The 20,758-nt window shown below is 40.6% G+C and overlaps 2 protein-coding genes across 3 annotated transcripts in view; both read right to left on the bottom strand.

Annotated features, from left to right (window-relative positions):
• The window catches only part of SH3GL2 (SH3 domain containing GRB2 like 2, endophilin A1), an 86,402-nt gene extending 70,884 nt beyond the window's left edge, over positions 1-15,518 (bottom strand). Inside the window, exons 1-2 of one of the 2 annotated variants that reach the window (XM_064736916.1) lie at positions 1,791-1,814; positions 881-1,089 (exon numbers count right to left, since the gene is read on the bottom strand). In XM_064736916.1, the coding sequence (XP_064592986.1) occupies positions 881-937 (57 nt within the window). In that variant the 5' untranslated portion in view covers positions 938-1,089; positions 1,791-1,814. Of the gene's footprint in view, positions 1-880; positions 1,090-1,790; positions 1,815-15,303 lie in introns of those variants that run through there. The other variant, XM_064736917.1, reaches the window with a different exon arrangement.
• Positions 15,519-15,610: 92 nt separating this feature from the next.
• The window catches only part of CNTLN (centlein), a 190,657-nt gene continuing 185,509 nt past the window's right edge, over positions 15,611-20,758 (bottom strand). The window contains 1 exon segment of the mRNA XM_064736784.1: positions 15,611-15,808. Coding sequence (XP_064592854.1) covers positions 15,611-15,808 — 198 coding nt within the window.

Below are 20,758 nucleotides of genomic sequence, written 5' to 3'. Positions count from 1 at the left end.
AAGGCACTTTCATCCCTCAATTTGAATGCTCAAGCTTAAGATTGCTACAAAAAGCTTGATGATACCTTTTCTACTAGTATCCACATCTGCCCTTTTGTTTATGTTTGCAGCACACATATATACAGTGGATGCACCATTTTCAGGTATTCTGCTCTGGTCAGATGGTAACAAGAGCTAGTCATTTTCTCTGACGTACCACTTCATCGCCTAAAGAGGAACTTCAGATTACTGGGGTATGGTGTCTATATCTAAATATCTCCTATGCTGATACATAAATAATATGGACACACACACAAAATAACCTATCTCCTTTGTCTGAGTGCTACATTCACATCCCTGATAGGTGGGACTGCTTGATACGTAATGATATACAGATATGTAAATAGGGATGCTCCATAATAATTTCACTGCTAGTTCCACAAGGACAAGTAAAGCAGAAGAACATGAAATGAAAAAGGCTTGCATGTCTACAGGGAGACTCTAATTGGATTCAAGAATTTCAAATTCATCTCCAAATGCAGAAAAGCAAAGACTGACTCACAGGTCTTTCCACAGAGAATGAATATGTGAAATTAGCAGGAAAAATTCAGGTTATGTGGGTAGAAGAAATGCTATAAACCCAAATACATTTGTAGTGTAAAAAAGCAAGTAAAAGTAATGTATTTATATGGCTCCTAAGAGCTTCACAGTGCCTGAGAGAGGGTGAGGACCAGAACAGAGGAAGAGCAATTGCCACATACGCATCACTCCAGAAGCAGACAAAAACTAAGTCATCTGAACACAGGCAGAGCTGGGTTAGTCCCAGGGGGACAGCAGCTTTTCATGATGTCACTCAAGAAATCAAAATATAAAACTGTGCATACCATGTTAGTGTACATACATGTTCAGTCTGAAGGAAGTGTATAAAGTGTCTGTCACCATCTAGTTTTGTCCTCATTGCAGTGAGGATACAGGTAGAGTGCTGTAGGATTCCACTGGGATACACCAATCTTTACAGTCCCTTGCAGCATCAGCTATAGCAGTTTGAAGGCAAAGCAATCTCTGTGTTGTTATTCAGACGCATGATCTTGGATCTTGCTGTGTGCAACTCTGTTGGACAATCCACCGAAAAAATACAACACAGGTTATTCAGGTTGTGGTCTACTCCTTGGACAACTCTGTGTTACTGATTAGTTCATATTAAAGGATGAAACTTGTAACACCGCTCAGTGATGTCATTAGTTCTTATGGGAATAAAAGTTGTAACAGCACCAGAAACACAAGTAAACAGAAGGAACAGAGCTCTCACAAAGGCTGTTTGCATAAGTGCAGAGAAGCATTCTTTCTGCAGCATGACAGTAAAGTACACCAATGATGACATTTGCCTTAGGAAGATCTAAAGCGAAAAAAGCCAGACTATCCACTTTACATGATGGCTCTCTGTAACAAAGAGGGCTTTCTGAAAACTTCAAAAGTCCATGCAGCCTTGGAAGTTTTGCCATGCACATGCCCCTACCAAGCAAGACTGCAGAGATCACAATGACTCTACAGAACCAGACAGATACATAATGACATGAGCAAAGCTATGATTAAATAGGAGGTACACCAATCAGTTTAAATATAGAATGGCTCTCACCCACATATATTAGCAAAACTAAATTCCCTGATTGATTCGAGTATTATTCATGAGAAACAGTATTTACTACAATTTATCAAGCTTTTGTGTGAACTTCGGGAAGCATAGCTGAATAGCCCAGATTTAAAAACTATGATGAATTATGATCAACTCATTATCAGTGCTTAAAATTTACCTTTCCAATACCATTCCAATACTTTCTTCATTTAAATCTTCAACGCTTCAAAGAAATTAAATAAAAGACCTTAAAATTAACATAAATATACATATTTACATATATATATACATATATAATATTAATATACATATACATCTTTCTCCTACCACTCATCAAAAAAAGATTGAGGTGCAAACAAAGAATTTGAAGGTGACCAAAATTCATGGCACATGGCTGTGATGAAGTGCATTGCTTTACTGGAAGTATCTGGAAAGATAACCCTCCAGAAACCAGGGGGCATCTTATTCTTGACTCTTCAGAGGGATGCAGAATCCAGCGTCTTCCCCCACTCACCTAAAATATTTCAGTTTCTACAATGAGCTTCGCCTGTTGAGTGTGGATTATAGTCATCAGATCTTCCAGTCCCACTGATTACTTGATCAACAGCAAAACCAAAGTTTTCATGTCAAGGAGAAGTCACAAGTCTATCTTTGTTCTGCAAAGTGAGGTTTTAAAACCAGGTATTTCAAACCACTGACAATAAACAGGTATGGCAGTACCATTACCCACTAGCACTGCACACTGGGGTAAATTAGCAAGTTAGATCTACGCAGTATGTATCTTCAGCAAGACCAGCATCAGCCAAGATCATACACCACTCTAGTCATTGGGTTCTGGTTGCATGGTAGCAATGGCTCAGATCAGAAAATACAAAAAAAATACAAAGCAAAAAAGGCAGAATAAATAGACATTTGCCATCAGGGACACGTTTACAACAGCTACCCTCTTTGGCATACCCAGAGATCACGAATTCACAGTTTCCTCATGAGTTTACAGCTGCTTTTCCACTATCACATCTTTTGCACACTGGTGAGACAAAAGTGCTGCAAAGCAGGGAGAGGAATTCTGAGCAAAGCTTGCACTGCCAGTGCAGACCCCTTGGTTACTACAACCATTCACTGTCTAGCTTATGTCTGGGTGCACAAAAAGAAAGTGGTTAAGGATCCTTCACTTCTTAGTGAAGGCCATCTACGGCAGACATCAAAACTCATGATGGAGCACAGAAGTGGTTCATCACCAGCCTCCTGGTTTGAGTTATTCAAACCTTGGAGATGTGAGCAATCAGGGCTGCAGCAGGGTATCCAGTAGCTCAGATTTCCAGAAGATGACACTCCTAGACGGCAACTCAGCAGTGCTACCCGGATCACCAGAGATCACAGGGAGTGTTTCAGGAGTTCCATCCTCATCTCTTTAAAGTCCCGTGTTTTCTGTGTCTCAAAAAAGACAATCTAGTTCTTTAAAATGAGATAAAGGTAAAGAAACCTGCTCTGCCACATCCATTAATTTATTACATCATTTCTTAAAATGCCCTCTTGATTCATAAATTCACATGATTTCTTTTCTGTGTGGATGATGTTACTTTTCTTCTGGCATCTTCCACCACCTTGCCTGCAAAGGAAGTTAGTAGTAGTCAATCAATTTACTAAATTTAAAACTCAAGTCAACCCATCAGCTGAACAGAGAGCTCTTCACAACTGTCTGAAAAGAAAACTTTAAATATTCACATGACATAGAAAAACCTATCTAAAACTGGAATATTTCCTGCAATTTTCACAAGCTTTTTGCACTGTGTGACTTTCCAATATAGACACTGCCTCAGAAGTTCAGGTCAGCTGCTACTTCACTCTGTCTGAAAGAAAGCAAGAGGGAGTGGCACAATCACACACTGTCAAAGATCTAGAACACATTTCAAACTGGAACAGCTCTCAAAGGAGGTAAACTTGAAGAAGACAAAATGGCTCAGAGGAATTACTGATGGTTCTTTGCAGTACCTGTCATTTGTCTGCTGTTATGTGTGGTTTCCCCCTCAAAACTCTTAAGTCTTAAAACCATGTAGTTATAACGAAACCCTAGGTTTTGCTCTTGCAATACTAATTTTAAAACACCTGGGTTCTATAATTTCTCCTTAATTTTTGGGATTATATGCTGCTAAAACACTGTTATTAATAATAATAATGAAAATCTTGGATAAAAATTATTTCTGAATGCTCAAGATAAATGAGCAAAAATACGCAGATCAGCAGAATTTAGTCTGCAGAATGATTTTTGGTGCTCAGTAAAGGCATATACCACATGCATTAGTGAATGTTTCATACTAAGAACAAGGTCACCTCCATTGTACATTTGTATAAAGTCTCCTTTGCAAACAAAATACTGGGAAAATTTTTGTAAATCTTGACTATGCACTGCTTGCTTGCAAAACCTGTGATAATACATAAATGCTTTCTGCTTTCCTTAAATGATTTATACATCTTTTAAAATATTACATTAAAGAATTAAGAGCTACACTACATTGTTTTATTATTTAGAGCAATAGTTAATGCCAGGACTCTTGCTGTTTAAAAACAAATAAGGTACCAAAACAAACCCAACCTTTTCCAGCCTGCTAACCAAACACATTACTTCAGTAGAGCCAAGGACTCACAATAATAGAAACAATAAATTAATTGCTTAAGTCTCAGTTCCTTGATCACCCTGACCTGCTGCAGAGGAAACTAGGCCCACAAACCCTACCAGAAATTCCTCAGATATAGAAGAATGGCACAGAAAATGAGCAAAAAGTCACTTTTCCTGCCCTCCTGGTCACTTTGCAGCAGAGACGTGGGAAAAGAAATGGTTGCAGAAGAGGGCACTGCAGAGCTTTGCTTGTTGGCTCAGGCTCAGGAGGGCTGTGGCAGGAAACCAAAGTATCTGTAAACATACTTTATCTTTTCCTCCTGCCACTTCCACTCTTCCCTGGGACTTTCTGTCAGACTTAGGTTCCTCTGTGATATGATAGAACAGAATTCCTATACCTTTCTCTCAAGTCTTCTCTGTAGCTTAGCACAGGCACCAGAAATCATTACTACTTTCTTCTTCAATGTATAGCAAGAAATCTCAAAAGCAAAAACAGGGCAACAACATTTTAAAGCACTCTCATCTCTGACCTGGGAATACTAAGGAGCAAGCTGGCATTATCTTGTCCATATTTGCTAATGCTTCTAAAGCCTCAATATTTCACATCTTAAACCCATAACCACAGACCCAGTCACTTTCAAGGAACATACCAAACACCTGATGACTTCTGATAGTGATACAGCCACGGGGTGCTGTGGTACCATGACTACATTCATGACCTTGCAATAGAGAATAGGAGAAAAAAAATCCCATTCTCTTCTGTTAAGTCCTCAGTGTAGTGTTAATAAAATTACTAAAACACAGCATACAAAGATAACACCTGATCCCACTCTCCCCACTTACTGCAGCTCCCTGCTACCTGCTCCATCACATGCTCCAAAGGGCTTCCAAGAGCCCTAAACTCCTATCCCAGAGCCCTCTGGCTCAGCCATCCAGAAGGCTGTCACTTATACTCCTGATCTGATCTGATCTTCATTCTTTAACAAACAGCTCATTTGACATCCATGGCTTCTCCCTCAGCTGCTTAATTTACCTTCCCAACTTTAATTTTACTGCAAGAAAATTAATATAGCATTTAAAGGAAATGCAATTTACTGTAACAATATTTTCCAAAGGTTTTAAAGAAATATCAGGAGGAAATCAGGGGAAAAAAAGTCTACAGCAGTCAATCTGTTTACAGATCAAGAAGTTTCCCTAAGCACACATATAGTTAATCTGCAAACAGATATGAGAAAAATATGGAACTAGAATAGACTGTTTTATTGCAGCTTCATTAAATTTTCAAATCTCTCTTGCTCCAATGTGCTGTGGAAGAAAAGAGAGAAAGAGTCTTTTACAAAGAGCAAGATATAACAGCACCATATCTGTATGTCTCTAGAGAAGCTTTCAAAGCTGCTCAGGAAGACAGCCTGCATTTTATAAAAGTTGCTAGAAATCTCATATAGCTGATTTAAATACATAATTTGGGAAGTGGTCTTGTTCTTAAGATGAGGAGGGTAAATGAGCAATTATCCTATCAGCCCAAAAGACATAAGTATAAGGTCAGCTACTGGGCATCACGTAAATTTTCTCGTATAGTCTGGCAGACATTTTCAAATAGAAGTCCGTCCACACTTCGACTTGTTTTTATCTCAAAAACTTATTTTTATTATTAGAATAGACTCTGCAGTGGAACCAGCAAGCTCCAGTCAGAAGCTCAACCCAAGCATGCTCATCTCCTTTCTTGGCTAATACATTCAGGCTGTGCATCAAGAAACAAGACAGCCAAAGCCCAGCTCTGCCCTCGAGACTCTCTGGGCCTCAAGAGCCACAACTGCACACATGTCCAGAGACTTATGTTCTTCTGTCAAACAAGATCATATGTGGTTTAGTCACTTAACAGCACAGAGCAGAAGGATAGCTCCTTTTTTGCAGATATACTGAAACTCACCTCAAGAGTCTGCAACAATGCTTTCTCATGTTGAAGTACAAGGGTCATTCCCCTCCTTATGGTTATGGACAAGGAAGACACACTGGGACAACCTTGCCTTTCATCTCAAAAAGCTATACATCTGCATAGCCAGTATGTGTCAGTGCACTTTGCAGCCCGGCCGGGTACTGGAGTCACCGGGAGCCCCTGGGGCCGCAGCTCGAGCACGCTGGCCCGGAGCTGGGAGCTCGGAGCTCGGCTCTGCCCGCCAGGGCTGGGGCTGCACCACACTGCTCCAATGAGTCACCGACCTGATGCAGCGACTTGGCTGATCTAGCAGAAACCTAGCAGAACCTTTGGCAGCCAGCGCTGGGGAAACTTTCCACACACAAAATATAAAGGCTCTGTCAGTCTACTCAGAACAGCAAACTCTCCCTAGGGAAAGAAAAAAGCACTAAGTCATGGAAAGCTTATTTTTCAGTGGCTGTCCAGCAGTTCTTGTTAAAAGACTATCCTGAAATCAGAGCAGCAGAGGACAATTGCCTCTTCCTTATTCTTTCTCCCTGTGAGACAGGAAATCTGTAACAGCTGGGGTTGTCATCTTAGAAACAATGTTACCTTTTCCCCTCGTTAGTGACATTTGATTCCGCCTATACTGATAGACACCATTAAATTCATGCTGACCTCGTTAACCCACTGGTGATACTTAAGCTGTATTGTGCTTTGGGAACAGTTGTCTTTGCTCCTGGGCTGGAACAGTACACGTTATCACTGTGTCCAGATCAGGAACAGGAATCCTGGAGCTAGCAGGCTAATGAAGCAGGAAACAGCAAGTGCTAGCTTCCTTCAGGAACATCTGCCATTCCTTCTCCCTCCAGTCAGTCACCACCCGTACATACCAGAGCAGACAGTGCACCTCTGCTCAGTTTTCAAGGATCCCTGTTGTGGACCTCTCCAGTCTTTCATCCTCACTCATCTTCCTTTCTAGTATTTTACTTCTGCCCAAGTCTACTGTTAAATAAAAAAATAGGATACTTTCCAAAAGCTGAAGAGCTTTTGTTATTCTATTTCAAGTGTTACAGATTTTTGGCTATAAAAGAGCAGCCTTCCTAAAACATGCCAGTTCAGGCCTTTGAAAAGTCACAGGTCCAAAACCACCCTGACTTACATATTCTGAATGATAATATTATAAAATAAACAAAAAAACCCTTATCATTCTTTTGGTATTTTATATGTTTTGATGTCATACATATTTTTGGCTCCTACTCTCTCTAGCAAGAAAATTCCATTGCTACCATGCAAAGCTTAACTTTTGTTCCTGTATGCCTTTTTTTTGCAGCATCTTACACAGGTGAAACAAAACAGAAAGAGTCTAATAGAGGAAAAAAATATTTTTTTCTGCATTGAAAAGCTAAAGATTTATATAATTTACGTAAGATTCCCTCAGCTTTCAGCTGAGACAATTACACCTTCCCATGCTTCAAAAATTCATATTTTACCTATTTATACTTTTGACAGTCTAGAAGAAAGGTATATTATGTTTACAATTTGCAGCAGTCACATCCACTTCCAAGAGTGGTGAATTCGTCTCATATTTGGCAATACGTTTTTCAGCAATTTTGTGAGAAAGGAAGATTCCCTGCCAGCCTCAGAATACTATGTGCATATTTAAAACCCAAATCTAGAGTACAAATAATAACATAAGATCCAACCACTCTTCCTGAAAGACAAACTTCCATTTGTTAATACTAGAGAAAGGCTCCTTGGATGATGGAGTCTAGCCAGTAAATGTGCACTCATGGTTATTGTGCACATCAAGGCACATTTCCACATTAAAACGTTCTGATTCCTAAAAATGTTTGCATTTGGTTAGAACATTCTTCATGCCTCAGATCTGTTTTAAAAGTTCTTAATTCCTTTCATAACAGTAGAAAATAAAACTAAATTCCATCCATTCCTGACCAGTGCAAGAAATGGGATGAAGCAACCAACAGTTTTAGCTAACTGCGTTTGGATGACAAAGATAATATTCCCAGGGGAAAAAAAATTATATAGTGAAACAGCAGAGAAAAATACACTAGTTGGTTGTCTCTCATGCTTTAGACAGTTCTGTGCACACACTTTCATTGCAGTGGAAGGATAGGCCTTAGTCTGATGCCCTCAATTCCCTTTTCAAAAAAACCCAGTTAAGTTGAAAAGCTGTTCCTCTACAAGCAGAAAGAAACCCATCCATTGCAGAGTTATACTTGTAAAATTGCAGCATTTCCAATTCAGCCCTTAGATTACGATGCCATAACTTTCCAAGGCAGACAAGCTCTAAGTGACTCATCTGGAAAGGCAAACACCATTTATTTTTGACATTTATACCTTATGAATTATTAATTGGTTTTCTGCATCTAGATTGATTTTGCATGAAAAGGAATTTCTGGCACAGACCTTAAAGCTGAAAAGTGTACAGATTGGAAAAGAACTCGGCAGTAATATCTATCTGCCTAAGTGTTGCTTAAAAGAGCAAATCCTGTTAGTCTACTGAAAGTCATAAAAGACTAAATGAACATTTGCAGGAAAATTTTCTTTCTAGAGAAAAAAAACCCCAGTTTTTATCTCTAACGAAACTTTTTCTCCTTCCAACCTGTTTCCTGCACTCTTTCGCAAAGACGCAGAACAAAGTGATGTCTAGTGCTTAATGGCACTTTAAACTGAAAGATAAACAGTATCTCTGGTGTTTCTGCACAACAGCCGCCAAATTTCATATCCCAAAGGTGAAAAACAAGCTCTATATCAAAATGTTTAGATAAACTCTTCACATGCAAAGACGTTTTGCAGCCAATAGAAACTGGAAATTAGGCAATCAAAAAGAGTAACAATTGATGTATAAATAACACAAGTTATTAAAAACATCAAACTCAAATCCACAAGAAATATGATGGAGGCATAGGGGAATATAAATATTTTAACAGTCTGCTGCCATATAATTGTGGAGGAAAAGGCAGGGAAAACCAGTAATTTTTCTCTACTTTAAAATTTCTGCTTACAAAGAATTCAGCATAGCAACCCCTTTTGACAGTGATAACAAATCCAAGGAACACAAGACCAAAACACAGCCTGATGAAAATCACATAAATGCTGACAAGGATCTCTGCTAGTGGGACCTATCTACTCTGAAATAGATATGCATTCAATTCTCCAGCCTTCCTCTAGTAAGAGGTGCAATAGCCAAATGAGAATTTCTTGTTCTTTCAGAAGGTCCTCTGGCATCACACCAAACCACAAGGTTATACTGCTGCTGCCTCAGCAGCACCTTTGCTGGGATCAAATAACACTCCCTTTCTGTGGAGAAACGATGATGGGAAAAGAAGGTGAGCGCAAACTGCTGCACTCAGTGTGAACCATATGACGCTGCAATAACTACGTCAGTCCAATTTCAGTCTACAGAATAAAAAAAAAATTAAATATGTTTATTTATAAAGATACGTCCTCCATCACGGACACAGGAACATCAAGTGCAAATACATACCCACAGATCATTCTCTACAGGTCCATCACAGTGATTTCCATCTACAGACAAACTGAAAATATGCTGAACTTCAAACAACCACTTATAATTTTCAATTTTCTACCATGCAGGTCTGTAGAGCCTCCGTAAAGGGAAATTTTATGAAAAATGTAAGCACAGTAAATAGCAATTTCTTTTTTCTCTGCTTGGGAAGGGAAAAAAATAATTAATTTTAACTTCTGGCACTTCTATGACAGATTGGATGGATTCCTGTGATGTGCTATAACCTCAGATTATAAAAACACTACTATTTTGTCTCCAAGATTAAGTGCAGGATTAGATAAGCACTGAAAGCAAGGTAATTGTGCTGTGGCAAACATCATTGCAATAATGCCACGCAGTAGCTCAATTTTCCTTCGTCTGATTATCTACATATACTTAAGAAAGGGTAAGTACCACCACTGTCCATCAGGAGCCACTGCCTGAGAAGAGAATCGGAGCCACAGAAGTTTCTGGAAAGCAGCAGAAGGAAGATATTTTAGTTCTAAGGTAAGAGGTTTGGAGGATGTTTTGGCTGTCCCTGAACATACCACAGACTTTCACTGGTAAGAGGGCCGTGAGTCAGGGCACATCCCACTAAATGCTGCCCATACAGCTTCTCTTCACATGTTCTCACAGAGCAGCAGGCCCACAAAGCAGATTTTCAACTCCGTCCCTCTTGTCGAGCTTTTAAAAGCCAAAGACTTCACTGGTACACTACTAGGTCATGAGAGTCAATGTTCCAACTCCTCAAGTCTCCATCCTTCACAAGAACCATGTCAGACCAACCCAGCACCTCCCTTCCATTTGCAATTAGGAGCTACGTAAAAGTACAGAATTTTCTGCACAGTAACCTCTGCAAAATCTTCTTCAAATAGAATTGGTTATGCTGCTCCAGCACTTTATGCAGCATGCTATCAATCAGTATGCTAGTCATGAGGACACATTTAAAACTCAAAGACAGTTTTGCATGAGTGACCAAGAGCGTCCAGTTCTTCCTGGCTATGCAATAATTCCAGTTAAGATGGGAGTCAAGATATGAAACAAAAATTTGGTGCATGCTGTGTTTTGAACACAGCATCTATGGGTATTCTTTGCCTCCAGACATTGCTGGGAGAAAACTTAGAGATGGGTATCATTTAGTGCTCCAACTTTTATATACATATATAAAAATGGAAAGTGTATCCATCAGTTGGAAAGTTACTACAGGAACTTTCCAGATGTTTGAGAAATCTTAAAAAAAAAAAAAAGCCATGATCTTTTTAGTACAAAAAGCAGCCGCTCCTCCAATCCGATTTAGAAATAGGGTTTAAAACTGGCGCAGACTGTTTAAGCCATCAGCAACTCAGAAGGGTTACACAGTATCCAACTAAAGAGCAATTTAGATTAAAGTCAATTTTCACCCTTTCAATTATGTAATATCAATAAAAGGACGCATGGGAATGATGCCAAATGTGAATAATGTATCTGGCAATCAGCTAGAGTGCACAAAGAGCAGGAATTTCCCTACCTGCTGCGGAAATAATCCCCTCTGCAGCTAAGTATTGTTTTCTAAAAATAGTCTTTATTTCCAGATCAAAATTTTGCTCCCTTTCCTTAATCCCAAAAGGTAGTGCTCCACACTGAGAGAGGCCAACAGACTGCCAGCGGTGCCTGCCTCTCGAGCAGAGGTTTCTAGCAGCCTGTCTGGGCTCTATCCTCAGAGCCACACCACCCTGCAAACCATCCTCATTCCACCATCCTCAGACTGCTCACAAGTTTCCACACTACATGAGAGGGAGATCATTAAGTTCCACAAAAGCAACACACGGTGCAGCGTTTGCCCTAAGAAAAATATAACGGTGCCCAGCTTTCCAGGCCAATTCCCACATGTACCTTTGCATGTGAGGAAACATGGAAGGAGAAAAGCAGACCCACTGCTACAGATTCAACCACAGTCAGCTGGAAAAGACAGGTTATGTCCTATCACTGGAAAAGCTAACACAGCTGCCACAGAACACTGCAGGACAGTCAGGAACATGCTATGAATACAAAGTGTGCCAGCGATTAAGGAAAATATTAATATCAACAGAGAACAGCAAAAATTGGTTAGTTGCAGTTTGTTTAGTAAGTGGACTGAGTCATACAATACAGAGAAAAACATTTTACATACTTCTGACCAAGGAATTAAAAAAAACATTCTGGCAGATGAACCCAAATATTCTCTTTTTCACAAGAGAACCTGTGTAGACAGGCTCTGAATTAGCACAGAAGCCCTAGGAAGACCACAGAACTTTGTGGACAACAGCATAGCTAGGCAGGAGTCTCATCTGCTTCTTATTAACCCGCAGAGTCATTCTCTTGCTGTGCCATTCACAGGTTGCCTTGTTAAAGACAGAAGCATAGTACTTTCCACCTAAAGTAATGGCATCTACCAATCTACTGACAATGATGAATGGAGTGGAAGTCATTTCTTCAAATGTTTCTTCCAATATCAAACATTTTTCTCTCATTTTTTCAAACATATACATAGAAATGTGTAAATTGGGTTATTTGGTCTGGGTATTGAGACAAAGTTAATCACGAAAGCAGAATACAATGGTAGAAAATAAACCATACTGCAGGCTTTTGGTTCAAATCACCACATTAATATTTAAATACTATTTAAATGTCAGTCACATTTATTCAGTTGTTTCAAAAGGAACATCAGATGTGGCCACTCCCAGAATTTATGTTAATCTCTTTCCCCAAGAAATTATTACTTTCTGAAAGCTGTTTTGACTGTGCCTCACAAGAGCCATATTATGCAATGAATGCAGTCATGCGGAAACAAAGCTCACGCTATTTTAAAACAACTGTGTTTAAATGCCCCAGACTGTCAAATCTGTATCACCCAAAGTGACTGTAGTAGTTTTATAACTGTACATAAATGTGGAGGAAGCCATATTCTGTCAGTCACACAGGCATAACACAACTGGCAAAGGAGTCTGAATGCCTAAAGAAAAAAGGACCATTTGGTGGCACAGCACTTTGTTGCCCATTTCTGGAAAAACACATTTCAGCTCTTCCCAGCTTCAGGATGTATGACAGATCTGCAGCACCATGTTAACATTCAAATGTGGTAATTTCTCCTTCTTAGGTGCTCTGTGGATATTAGAAGTAAATGAACAAGCTAACCTGCTCCACATGGTCAGTCTAACATCAGTAATAATGCAATTCTGTATTAATATCAGGGCTTCCAGACTCACCCTGCTTTTACAAACTCAGGAAGATTTCTCTAAACTTTATTTATCTGCTGCACAGAGGTAAACCCATTAGTTTTTCTGAAAGGCAAAAGGGTGAACACTTGACTCATTCCAGAAGGTGCAAAGTGTCCTCCTGCTCATCAATGTCTCACTGCTGCTGCAGGTGTTCCATGAAAGTTGACAGGCATTAAGTTCTTCAGCACAACTGCTAAACTGGCAGTACTTCATGCAGGTTAGCTTGACATTTCACAAGTCAAAAAACAATAAACAAAATTAAATGAAGTTTTTGCATTGTATAAAACAATCTAGATGTGCTCTTGATATGACTTAGGATTCTGTTAAACAGCACATCATATAAATAAACATGAGTAAGAACCAAATTAATAATTTAGAACTTTTAAATACTTCCTATTTGTCTGTTCCTATCTGGAAAGCTTCATTCATGCCAGCAATGTCAATCTGTATTTCACCTGGTGTTTAACCACTAGTCAAAAGGATTACTCCCTGGAGCAAGGTCAGCACAACTATGTCGCAGATTTCTCACTCATAATGCACACAATCCAATAAGCAGATCACTCTACAACATACTTGTGAGTCATTCTCATACATGAATGTGTCTTCATGGCCTGCATGAAAACAAACTGCGAAGGTCAAGGCTGGGGCCAAAAATCCCTGGGTCATCAGAAGTCAGGCTGCTAAATCCGGCATCAGAGACTTAAATGTTTTTGTTCCAGACAGCTAAAATCTTCCTTCCTTCTAAATGACAGTACTGCTGACAATCAGTGTGAGAGTGTCATCTGAAGGACAAAACAGCAGGCACAGACCCTTCACACCATGCTCCCTCAAAAAAGATGTTTACCTCTGCTGCTGCAGATGCATTCTCATTAGCTTACGAAAATGGAGAATTGAAATTTCTAATACTAAAAAGTGAACTTCATCTTGCCTGCTTCTTAAAACATGGACAGCAGAGACACTGAAATTCTTATTTTTAGTATCAGAAAATAAGAATTGCCATAATGATGATTCCTAGGCTGCTCATAGCACCAAGGGCAGCAGGGGAAGAAACAACAAAGTAAGCAGCAGCAGATGGGCACTGCTGGATGGGCTCAGCACCCTTACCTGCTCCTTATGCCATCTGTTTTGAGTGCAGACGTTTTCTTGCAAGGCTTATTTTACCAATGATGCAGAACAATGTGGCATGAAAGGTGAGACACAGTGTTATTCAATGTCTTCATGCACCCACGCAGGACTTGGTATAAAACCATTGCATTCAGAGTTATAGTGTGTACTGGTGCAGCTACAAGGCATGGAAAATCAGAATTTGGACAAATATTTGGATTAAGGATCATTTTTCAGGGAATATTTCCCCATAGTGCGCAAGAGATGAGATGCATGAGAAGGGGAAACACATGGGTGATGAAAAGTCAAAAAGTGGAATGCATCTTGTGTGACTGGATCTACAGATTGCTCACAGTGACCAAGACTCCTAGCTGAAGATGCCTGCAATGGCAAGCAATTGGAAATAACTGGAGATTTAGTATTTAGTTACAAACAAAACAAAACTTAAAAAACAACTAAACAAAACAAAAACACACAAACAAACAACAACAACCAAAAAACCTCCAAAACAAACAGACACAAAAATCCATAAAACCCCCAAAATCACAAAAAAACCCCAACTACACTGCACAGGTCTTGGTGTCAGCTCTCTAGATCTAAATTAATTCCTCTGACTTACATGAAATCATGTTAGATTTAGCCCTAAAGCCCTAAGTCAGAATTTGTACCCTCGCAGACTCTAACACACAGATTTTGTATTATGAAACAACTCAACTACTGGTGAAACACTCACCCTGACCTTCCTGCAATATCACACCATGCCTAAAGCAACAGAACCAAACCTCATTACTCGGATTTCAGCTGCGGTCTAGACCCACGAAACAAAAAGGTCATGTTTATTGCCGTTTTCCCAAAGTCAGGCTAAAACAAACAGCGCCTATGGAACACGGCGCACAGACCTCGGCAGGGAAGGTCCGACCCGGGGCGGTACTTGCGGCAGCGGCTGCCCCGCGGCTCCCAGCGCGGCGGTCAGGGCACCCCGGGAGCCGCTGCCCGCTGCCGCAACGCGCCCCGAGCCCGGTGCGGGGAGGCGCGGCGAGCCCGGCCCTCGGCAGATGGACACCCCTGCAGACCCCCGCCCTCCGCGCACATCCATCCCTGCGCGCACCCGGCCAGACACACGGCGCCCCGCACGCCCGCTCATCACGCACGGCCGGGCACAGCATCCGCGCAGACCCACTCGCCCCGCTCTCACTCGAGTGGAGACCCGCGCACGAACCCGTGCATGCCCACGCACACGCCGGCCGCAGCCGAGCGCGCTCCACGCGTGGGGAGAGCGCTCGGTACCTGCGTGGCTTTGTGGAACTGCTTCTTCAGCCCGGCCACAGACATGGCGAGGGCAGCGCGGAGCAGCCGAGCGGAGCCGAGCGGAGCGGAGCGGAGCGGAGCCGAGCCGAGCCGAGCCGAGCCGAGCCGAGCCGCCGGGGCGCTCTGCCTGCCCGCACCGCACCGCGCCCGGCGCAGGCTGTCAGACGGCGGCGGCGGCGCGGGAGCGCTGTGACGTCAGGGCGGGACGCGCCGCCCCCGCCCCGCAGGTGCGCCCGCTGAGGCCGCCGCGGGGTTCCGGGCCCGCCGCAGCGCCACCGCCGCCGCCTCACGGCCGCCGGCTCGGGACCCGCACCCGCCCCCGCCTCCGCTTGTGGCCGACGGCGCTCGCACACGCGCGGACAGAGCGCTCGTCCGGCGCGGACACCCCCGCGATGGGCACCCGGCCCCCGCCGCGGCGGTCCCGGCCACGGGCGTGGGTCTTCTGCGCGCTGCTCGGAGCTCGGTCTCGCCTCAGCAGCCTTCCCTGCGGGGATCGGGATACTCGTCCCCGCGGGATATCATCCGCGGAAATGAACCCGAAAAAAATTTGGCGGAGCAGTAACGGGGGCAAGAGAGGAAAGCGGAGGGAATGTCAATGTTGGCCGATTTTCTGAAAAAACGTTTCTGGCCAGGCCACTTTATTTGGGCCTGATCGTGCTTCGCTGAAGCACAGTTGGTAGTCAAACCGTGGCTAATTGGGATTCTCTCAACAAGCGCTGTTTTCTTCTCCCGTCAGATTGTCAGTGATGCATAGAAAAGCACTTCTAAATTTTGCCTGTTCCAGCCTTCTGGTGTGGCTGTTGGCTGGAGAGTAAAAGCCTAGAACCCAGATAAAAGTCCTGTACTTTAGCAGTTCAGTGTTACAAATACTAGCAGAGCAATAATTAGCAATTATTAGGCTCTGCCAGCAAAAGACTAAACAACATGAGCAATGTGATCCAAACACAATGATCCTTCTCTGCAGGCTGAACCAGTCACTGCATATGTGTGCTGCAAATTAGCACAACGGAGATGCACACTCACAGCTCCTCAGCTGTTTGAAGGCAGCCATGCTACATTGGCATTTGATTCCATCACAACAAACACTCATCGTTCAAGCTAGTTAGCATTTTCAGAAGCACCTAAAGCTGTTTATAAACCCTGTGAGGTCTTGCCATGGTGCTCCACGCAGGCTTGTTGCACCTAATCAAGCTGCACTGCTGCAGTCTCAAGGCACGTGTACCATCTCAGCCTTACCAGATATGGGTAAAGGGATGATAGCACACCTCTGGGTGCCCAGAGGCAGAGCCAGGCCTCCAGATCACTGACACAGTGCCATTCTTGGAAGTTACTCGCGGCAAAGAAAAGGATCTGAAATGGAAGTCCTGTGGGCACTTTTGGAAGCATTATCAAAGTTGTTCATTGTCAAGAAAGGCAAAATAAGAATACCTCTCTTCTCACTGGAGAGTGGGAGATGGTAACAACCTCGTCCTGAGCACAAGTAAGAGGCACTGCTTTCTGGCCTAGTCCCAGGGCCCCACAGAAACACTTCCATCCACTCTAGTAGTAATACTGTTTTAAAGGACGAAAAATAAGACCATATGGAGATACTACACAGAGAGTGGGAGTCTCTTGTGCCAGCCATTGTGCTTTTAATAGAAAATTCCCATTGTACCTAGTACTTGGGAACGGGCACTTCAGTCTGGAAACACAGCGAGAAGTAAAATGTAAACCTATGATAAATGCAACATAATTTTGAATTCTTTTTATAAAATTAGGAGTATATTTGTATGTTACTGAATAACTGTCTTTCAGTGTTTGTATGTTACTAGATAACTGGCTTTTTCAGGTAACATTTCAGGATCTAACTTTTGTTGGCTATTGCAAAAGAGTGCATTCCTGTCCACTACAAATTTAATGTGAAAATGTTATAAATAAATAATAAATAAACGGACATTTAAATGTCCTCCAAATTCAGTATCCAGGTGATGAGCTGGAGATATAAATTATCCCTCATTTTCAAGGGTATTAGAAACCCCGCTGCTCCTACTGCCTGTTGATTGAAATGATACCTGGCTATAAATCATTGCCTAAATCATAGTTGAATGCCCTGACTCATCAACATTATTGTCTGTGTATTCTCACAGCTTAATCTGATACTTCTACTTCTGCTCACACTTCTTTTCTTTTTCTTCTAGAATGTCTATATTCCTGGGAGTGGAAATTTTTATTAATCTTTGTTAAAGCATTTTCATGTGTATCAGTGTCAATGGACTTAAAACCCCTTTATATAAACTAAATAGTGACATTTGTTGAAAAAAGAGAAAATAATTTAGTGACTGCTGTTTGGTATATCATGTCATTTGTGATTTCTTCTCTTGGAGGAATGTAAATAATGCTTTGAAATCTGCTTTACTGAGACAACTTCTGGTTTTAATAAACCATAGCAAACAACAAATGTTTGCCTACAATGTATCACATCTGATTCTAAAATATTTTTATGTAGTTATGAGATCTATACCTGTAAGTCCAAATCCTGTTTTTAAATGAATAATTATGATAGGCTAAATACTTCTTTTTATTTCATATGGAAAGAAAAATTCTAACAATAACTTAAGAATACTGCCATTGTTGCAGATGCAAGAAATAATCAAGTGCAGGAAAGACAAAGACTTTTGTAGGTGCAAGCCTAATTCTTTTTTGTTTCATGGACTTATGCCATAAGGTTGTGAATCACTATAGTTCTTACATAAAATAGAGTTGAATCTGCAAATTTAGAACTGCATTCTCATCTGACAGTCATTTAGTGAAATGATTCATTAAATGAAAAATGAAAATATTCGCTTCAATAGGCCTTCAAGAATTTGATTCATCTTTCAATTAATACAGCTTTTTTAAAATTTTTTTCTCTTAAAAAATCAGGTAGGTAATATTTCAACTGCACAAAGTCATGTAAAGCGTAATAAAATCCACTTGATAAGTTGCCTATCAAAATAAAATAAAATGCAAAAAGTACATTTAAAACATTAGCAAAAAGTGTTTGCAAAACCAAAAAACTAATTCCAGGAGAAGATGGCATGGATGCTAAGTCCTTTCAGAAATTGCTGTGGAAGCATATCACTCTGTTCATCACTCTGGTAATAAAATCACATTGAAAACCAAAGGTAAATATAATAAACCTAAAAAAGGAAACCAGACAGCATTATGAATACAAAATTTTCCACATAAGTAACACCAAAAAACCCCTAAATATTCTTAGAGCATTGATTCATATTTTACTGGGGAAGAATTTGGGTATTTATTAATACCCAAATTAAATTACGTATTAAGTTACATAATACCCGTATTAAGTTCTGTATGGTGCTATGTCAAAAATTGTACATGAAATATTTTTTTATATTTTCACAATACTTGAGTAAGACAAAAAAACATAAACATCTCCATTGACAGGAAAGGCTCCACAAAAGGTTTGGTTAACCACGCACAACTGATCAGGAACTGTGTATCTCAGTCAGAAATTATGCTAGAAATTAAAAATCAGAGGCCTCACTTGAAATCTAATCTGGGCCACACTACTACACATCAGATGGCAAAGGCACCTAAATCCAAGTGGTGTAAAACAGCAGGAAATTAATAATTGCATGAAGATTAAAATAATGCTTACTTCTAAAACGGTGAAAGACGACCATGTAAGTGTGAGACATAGAGGAAGCAAACAAAAAAAATTTGCTATTGTATTATCTCTTTAAAAAATTAATTCCTTCACTGATTAGGAAATATTTTGTCATTAAGATAAAAATGCGCACAAAACATAGGCAATAAGTTACAAGCAAGGGAAGATGGAAATGCCTAACAAGGAATGAATCAAGCAGAAAAATATCAATAAACCCTATCCTTTTATTTGAATTACAAGAACCCTTTAATTTCATTTCACACAAACCAATAAAATTAAGGATTAACAGCATTGTTGTTATCAGTTAAGTACTATTACTTTTCTAACCACAGTAGATATAGATTGAATAGCTGAATTTTTGTGTGTTTCAAGCATGACACAGATTATCCAGGTTTGGTAGATTCACCCTTCCCAGACATCTATCTCCAGTCTCATGAATTTACAATGTCCTTTTTTTTGTCTCAATAGATGATCAACAGATGAGATTTCCTACAATGTCCAAGAGTTCCTCTTTATCAAAGTACACAAATCTTGACACAATACCATTGCTCTCATGGTATTCTTCCTCAAACATCGTTCATTAAAGCTCCACAGGTTCTTTTGTCCTAATGATCAAAAGAAAGCAAGGTCTGTGTTGTTTTCCACCTTACCCTAGTAACAAGCACTTTTTTGTTTGTTTTAATTGATGAGAGCCTTTTCTGACAGGATACTTTTAAAAATAAGATTATTGCTGAGCTCTGTCCTCCCTGTTACCAAAGATACATATTTACTTCTGGTCCATGTTGTATGAGGTGTGTTATTAATCCTGCTGTCCTATGTGAATGTCATACCATGTCCATTATGATTAGATACTTGAAAAATACAGGACATTGCAATAATGAATTTTGTCTTTCTGGTTAAGAACCAGCAGTAAGCTAGTAAATTCTTGTTAATTGCTCCATTAGTTAGGAAAAGAGCATGGACTGGTTTCTTTTCAAGCTTCAGATTTCCTTTAATTTCAATTTTGCAAGAAGTTAAATAAGTAGTTAAATCTCTCATTTACTGAATACTGCCTAGTCTGGATAATAAATAGATCTTTAAGAACCTCATTTAAAAGTAATTTTCAGCCACCTTCATTTCTTTTAACAGGAGTTCTTAGCTATGTTTTGTAGGAGCAGCCACTTCAGCATAACAGCCAAGATATATTAGAAAAATACCTGCAGACAAGGCAGAGTCTTTGGCCAATAAGTTTAGCACCAGCTAGGGCACCTAGCAGCACAGAATAAGCTGGATCAGTTTCAGAGATGCTGGATGACCTTACACAGTTGCTTATGTACTTGATGCATTGTCTAAGCAGTGGTGTCTTACTAGGCCAGAAGTTCTGTGGATTTTGTGAGTGGATTTTAAAAGTGGATTTTGGACATCTTCACATTGTTTCTAGTGCAGACAAGATGCATGCACACATATGCCCATGTTTGTGTGCATACAGAAGAGCAAGAAGCATGCCTTAGGTGATCAGCTAACTTAGATTTCTGAATCAAAAATGTTAATCAGCAGAACAGTTAGACTAAATTGCTCATGTTCTGACCCTTTTCTCTTTGCAACAGATGATGAGCTACCAAGCTGCACAGATTCCAGCACCGTCACATCCCCAGCTCCAGGGAAACCCAGCACATGAAAAGGTAAGCATAATTTGTTCTTCATTAAATTAATGAGTGCTCCTTCTGATCTCTGTGTTGGTAAGCAGCTCCCCACAACGCCATATCAGCAAGATTGTCATAAACAAAGCACTGCAGAAAGGAT

This window comes from Zonotrichia leucophrys, chromosome Z (assembly GCF_028769735.1).
Source record: "Zonotrichia leucophrys gambelii isolate GWCS_2022_RI chromosome Z, RI_Zleu_2.0, whole genome shotgun sequence".
NCBI lineage: Eukaryota > Metazoa > Chordata > Aves > Passeriformes > Passerellidae > Zonotrichia > Zonotrichia leucophrys.
Note: the sequence above shows the minus strand (reverse complement) of the source record. Positions and strands in the feature narration are given on the sequence as shown.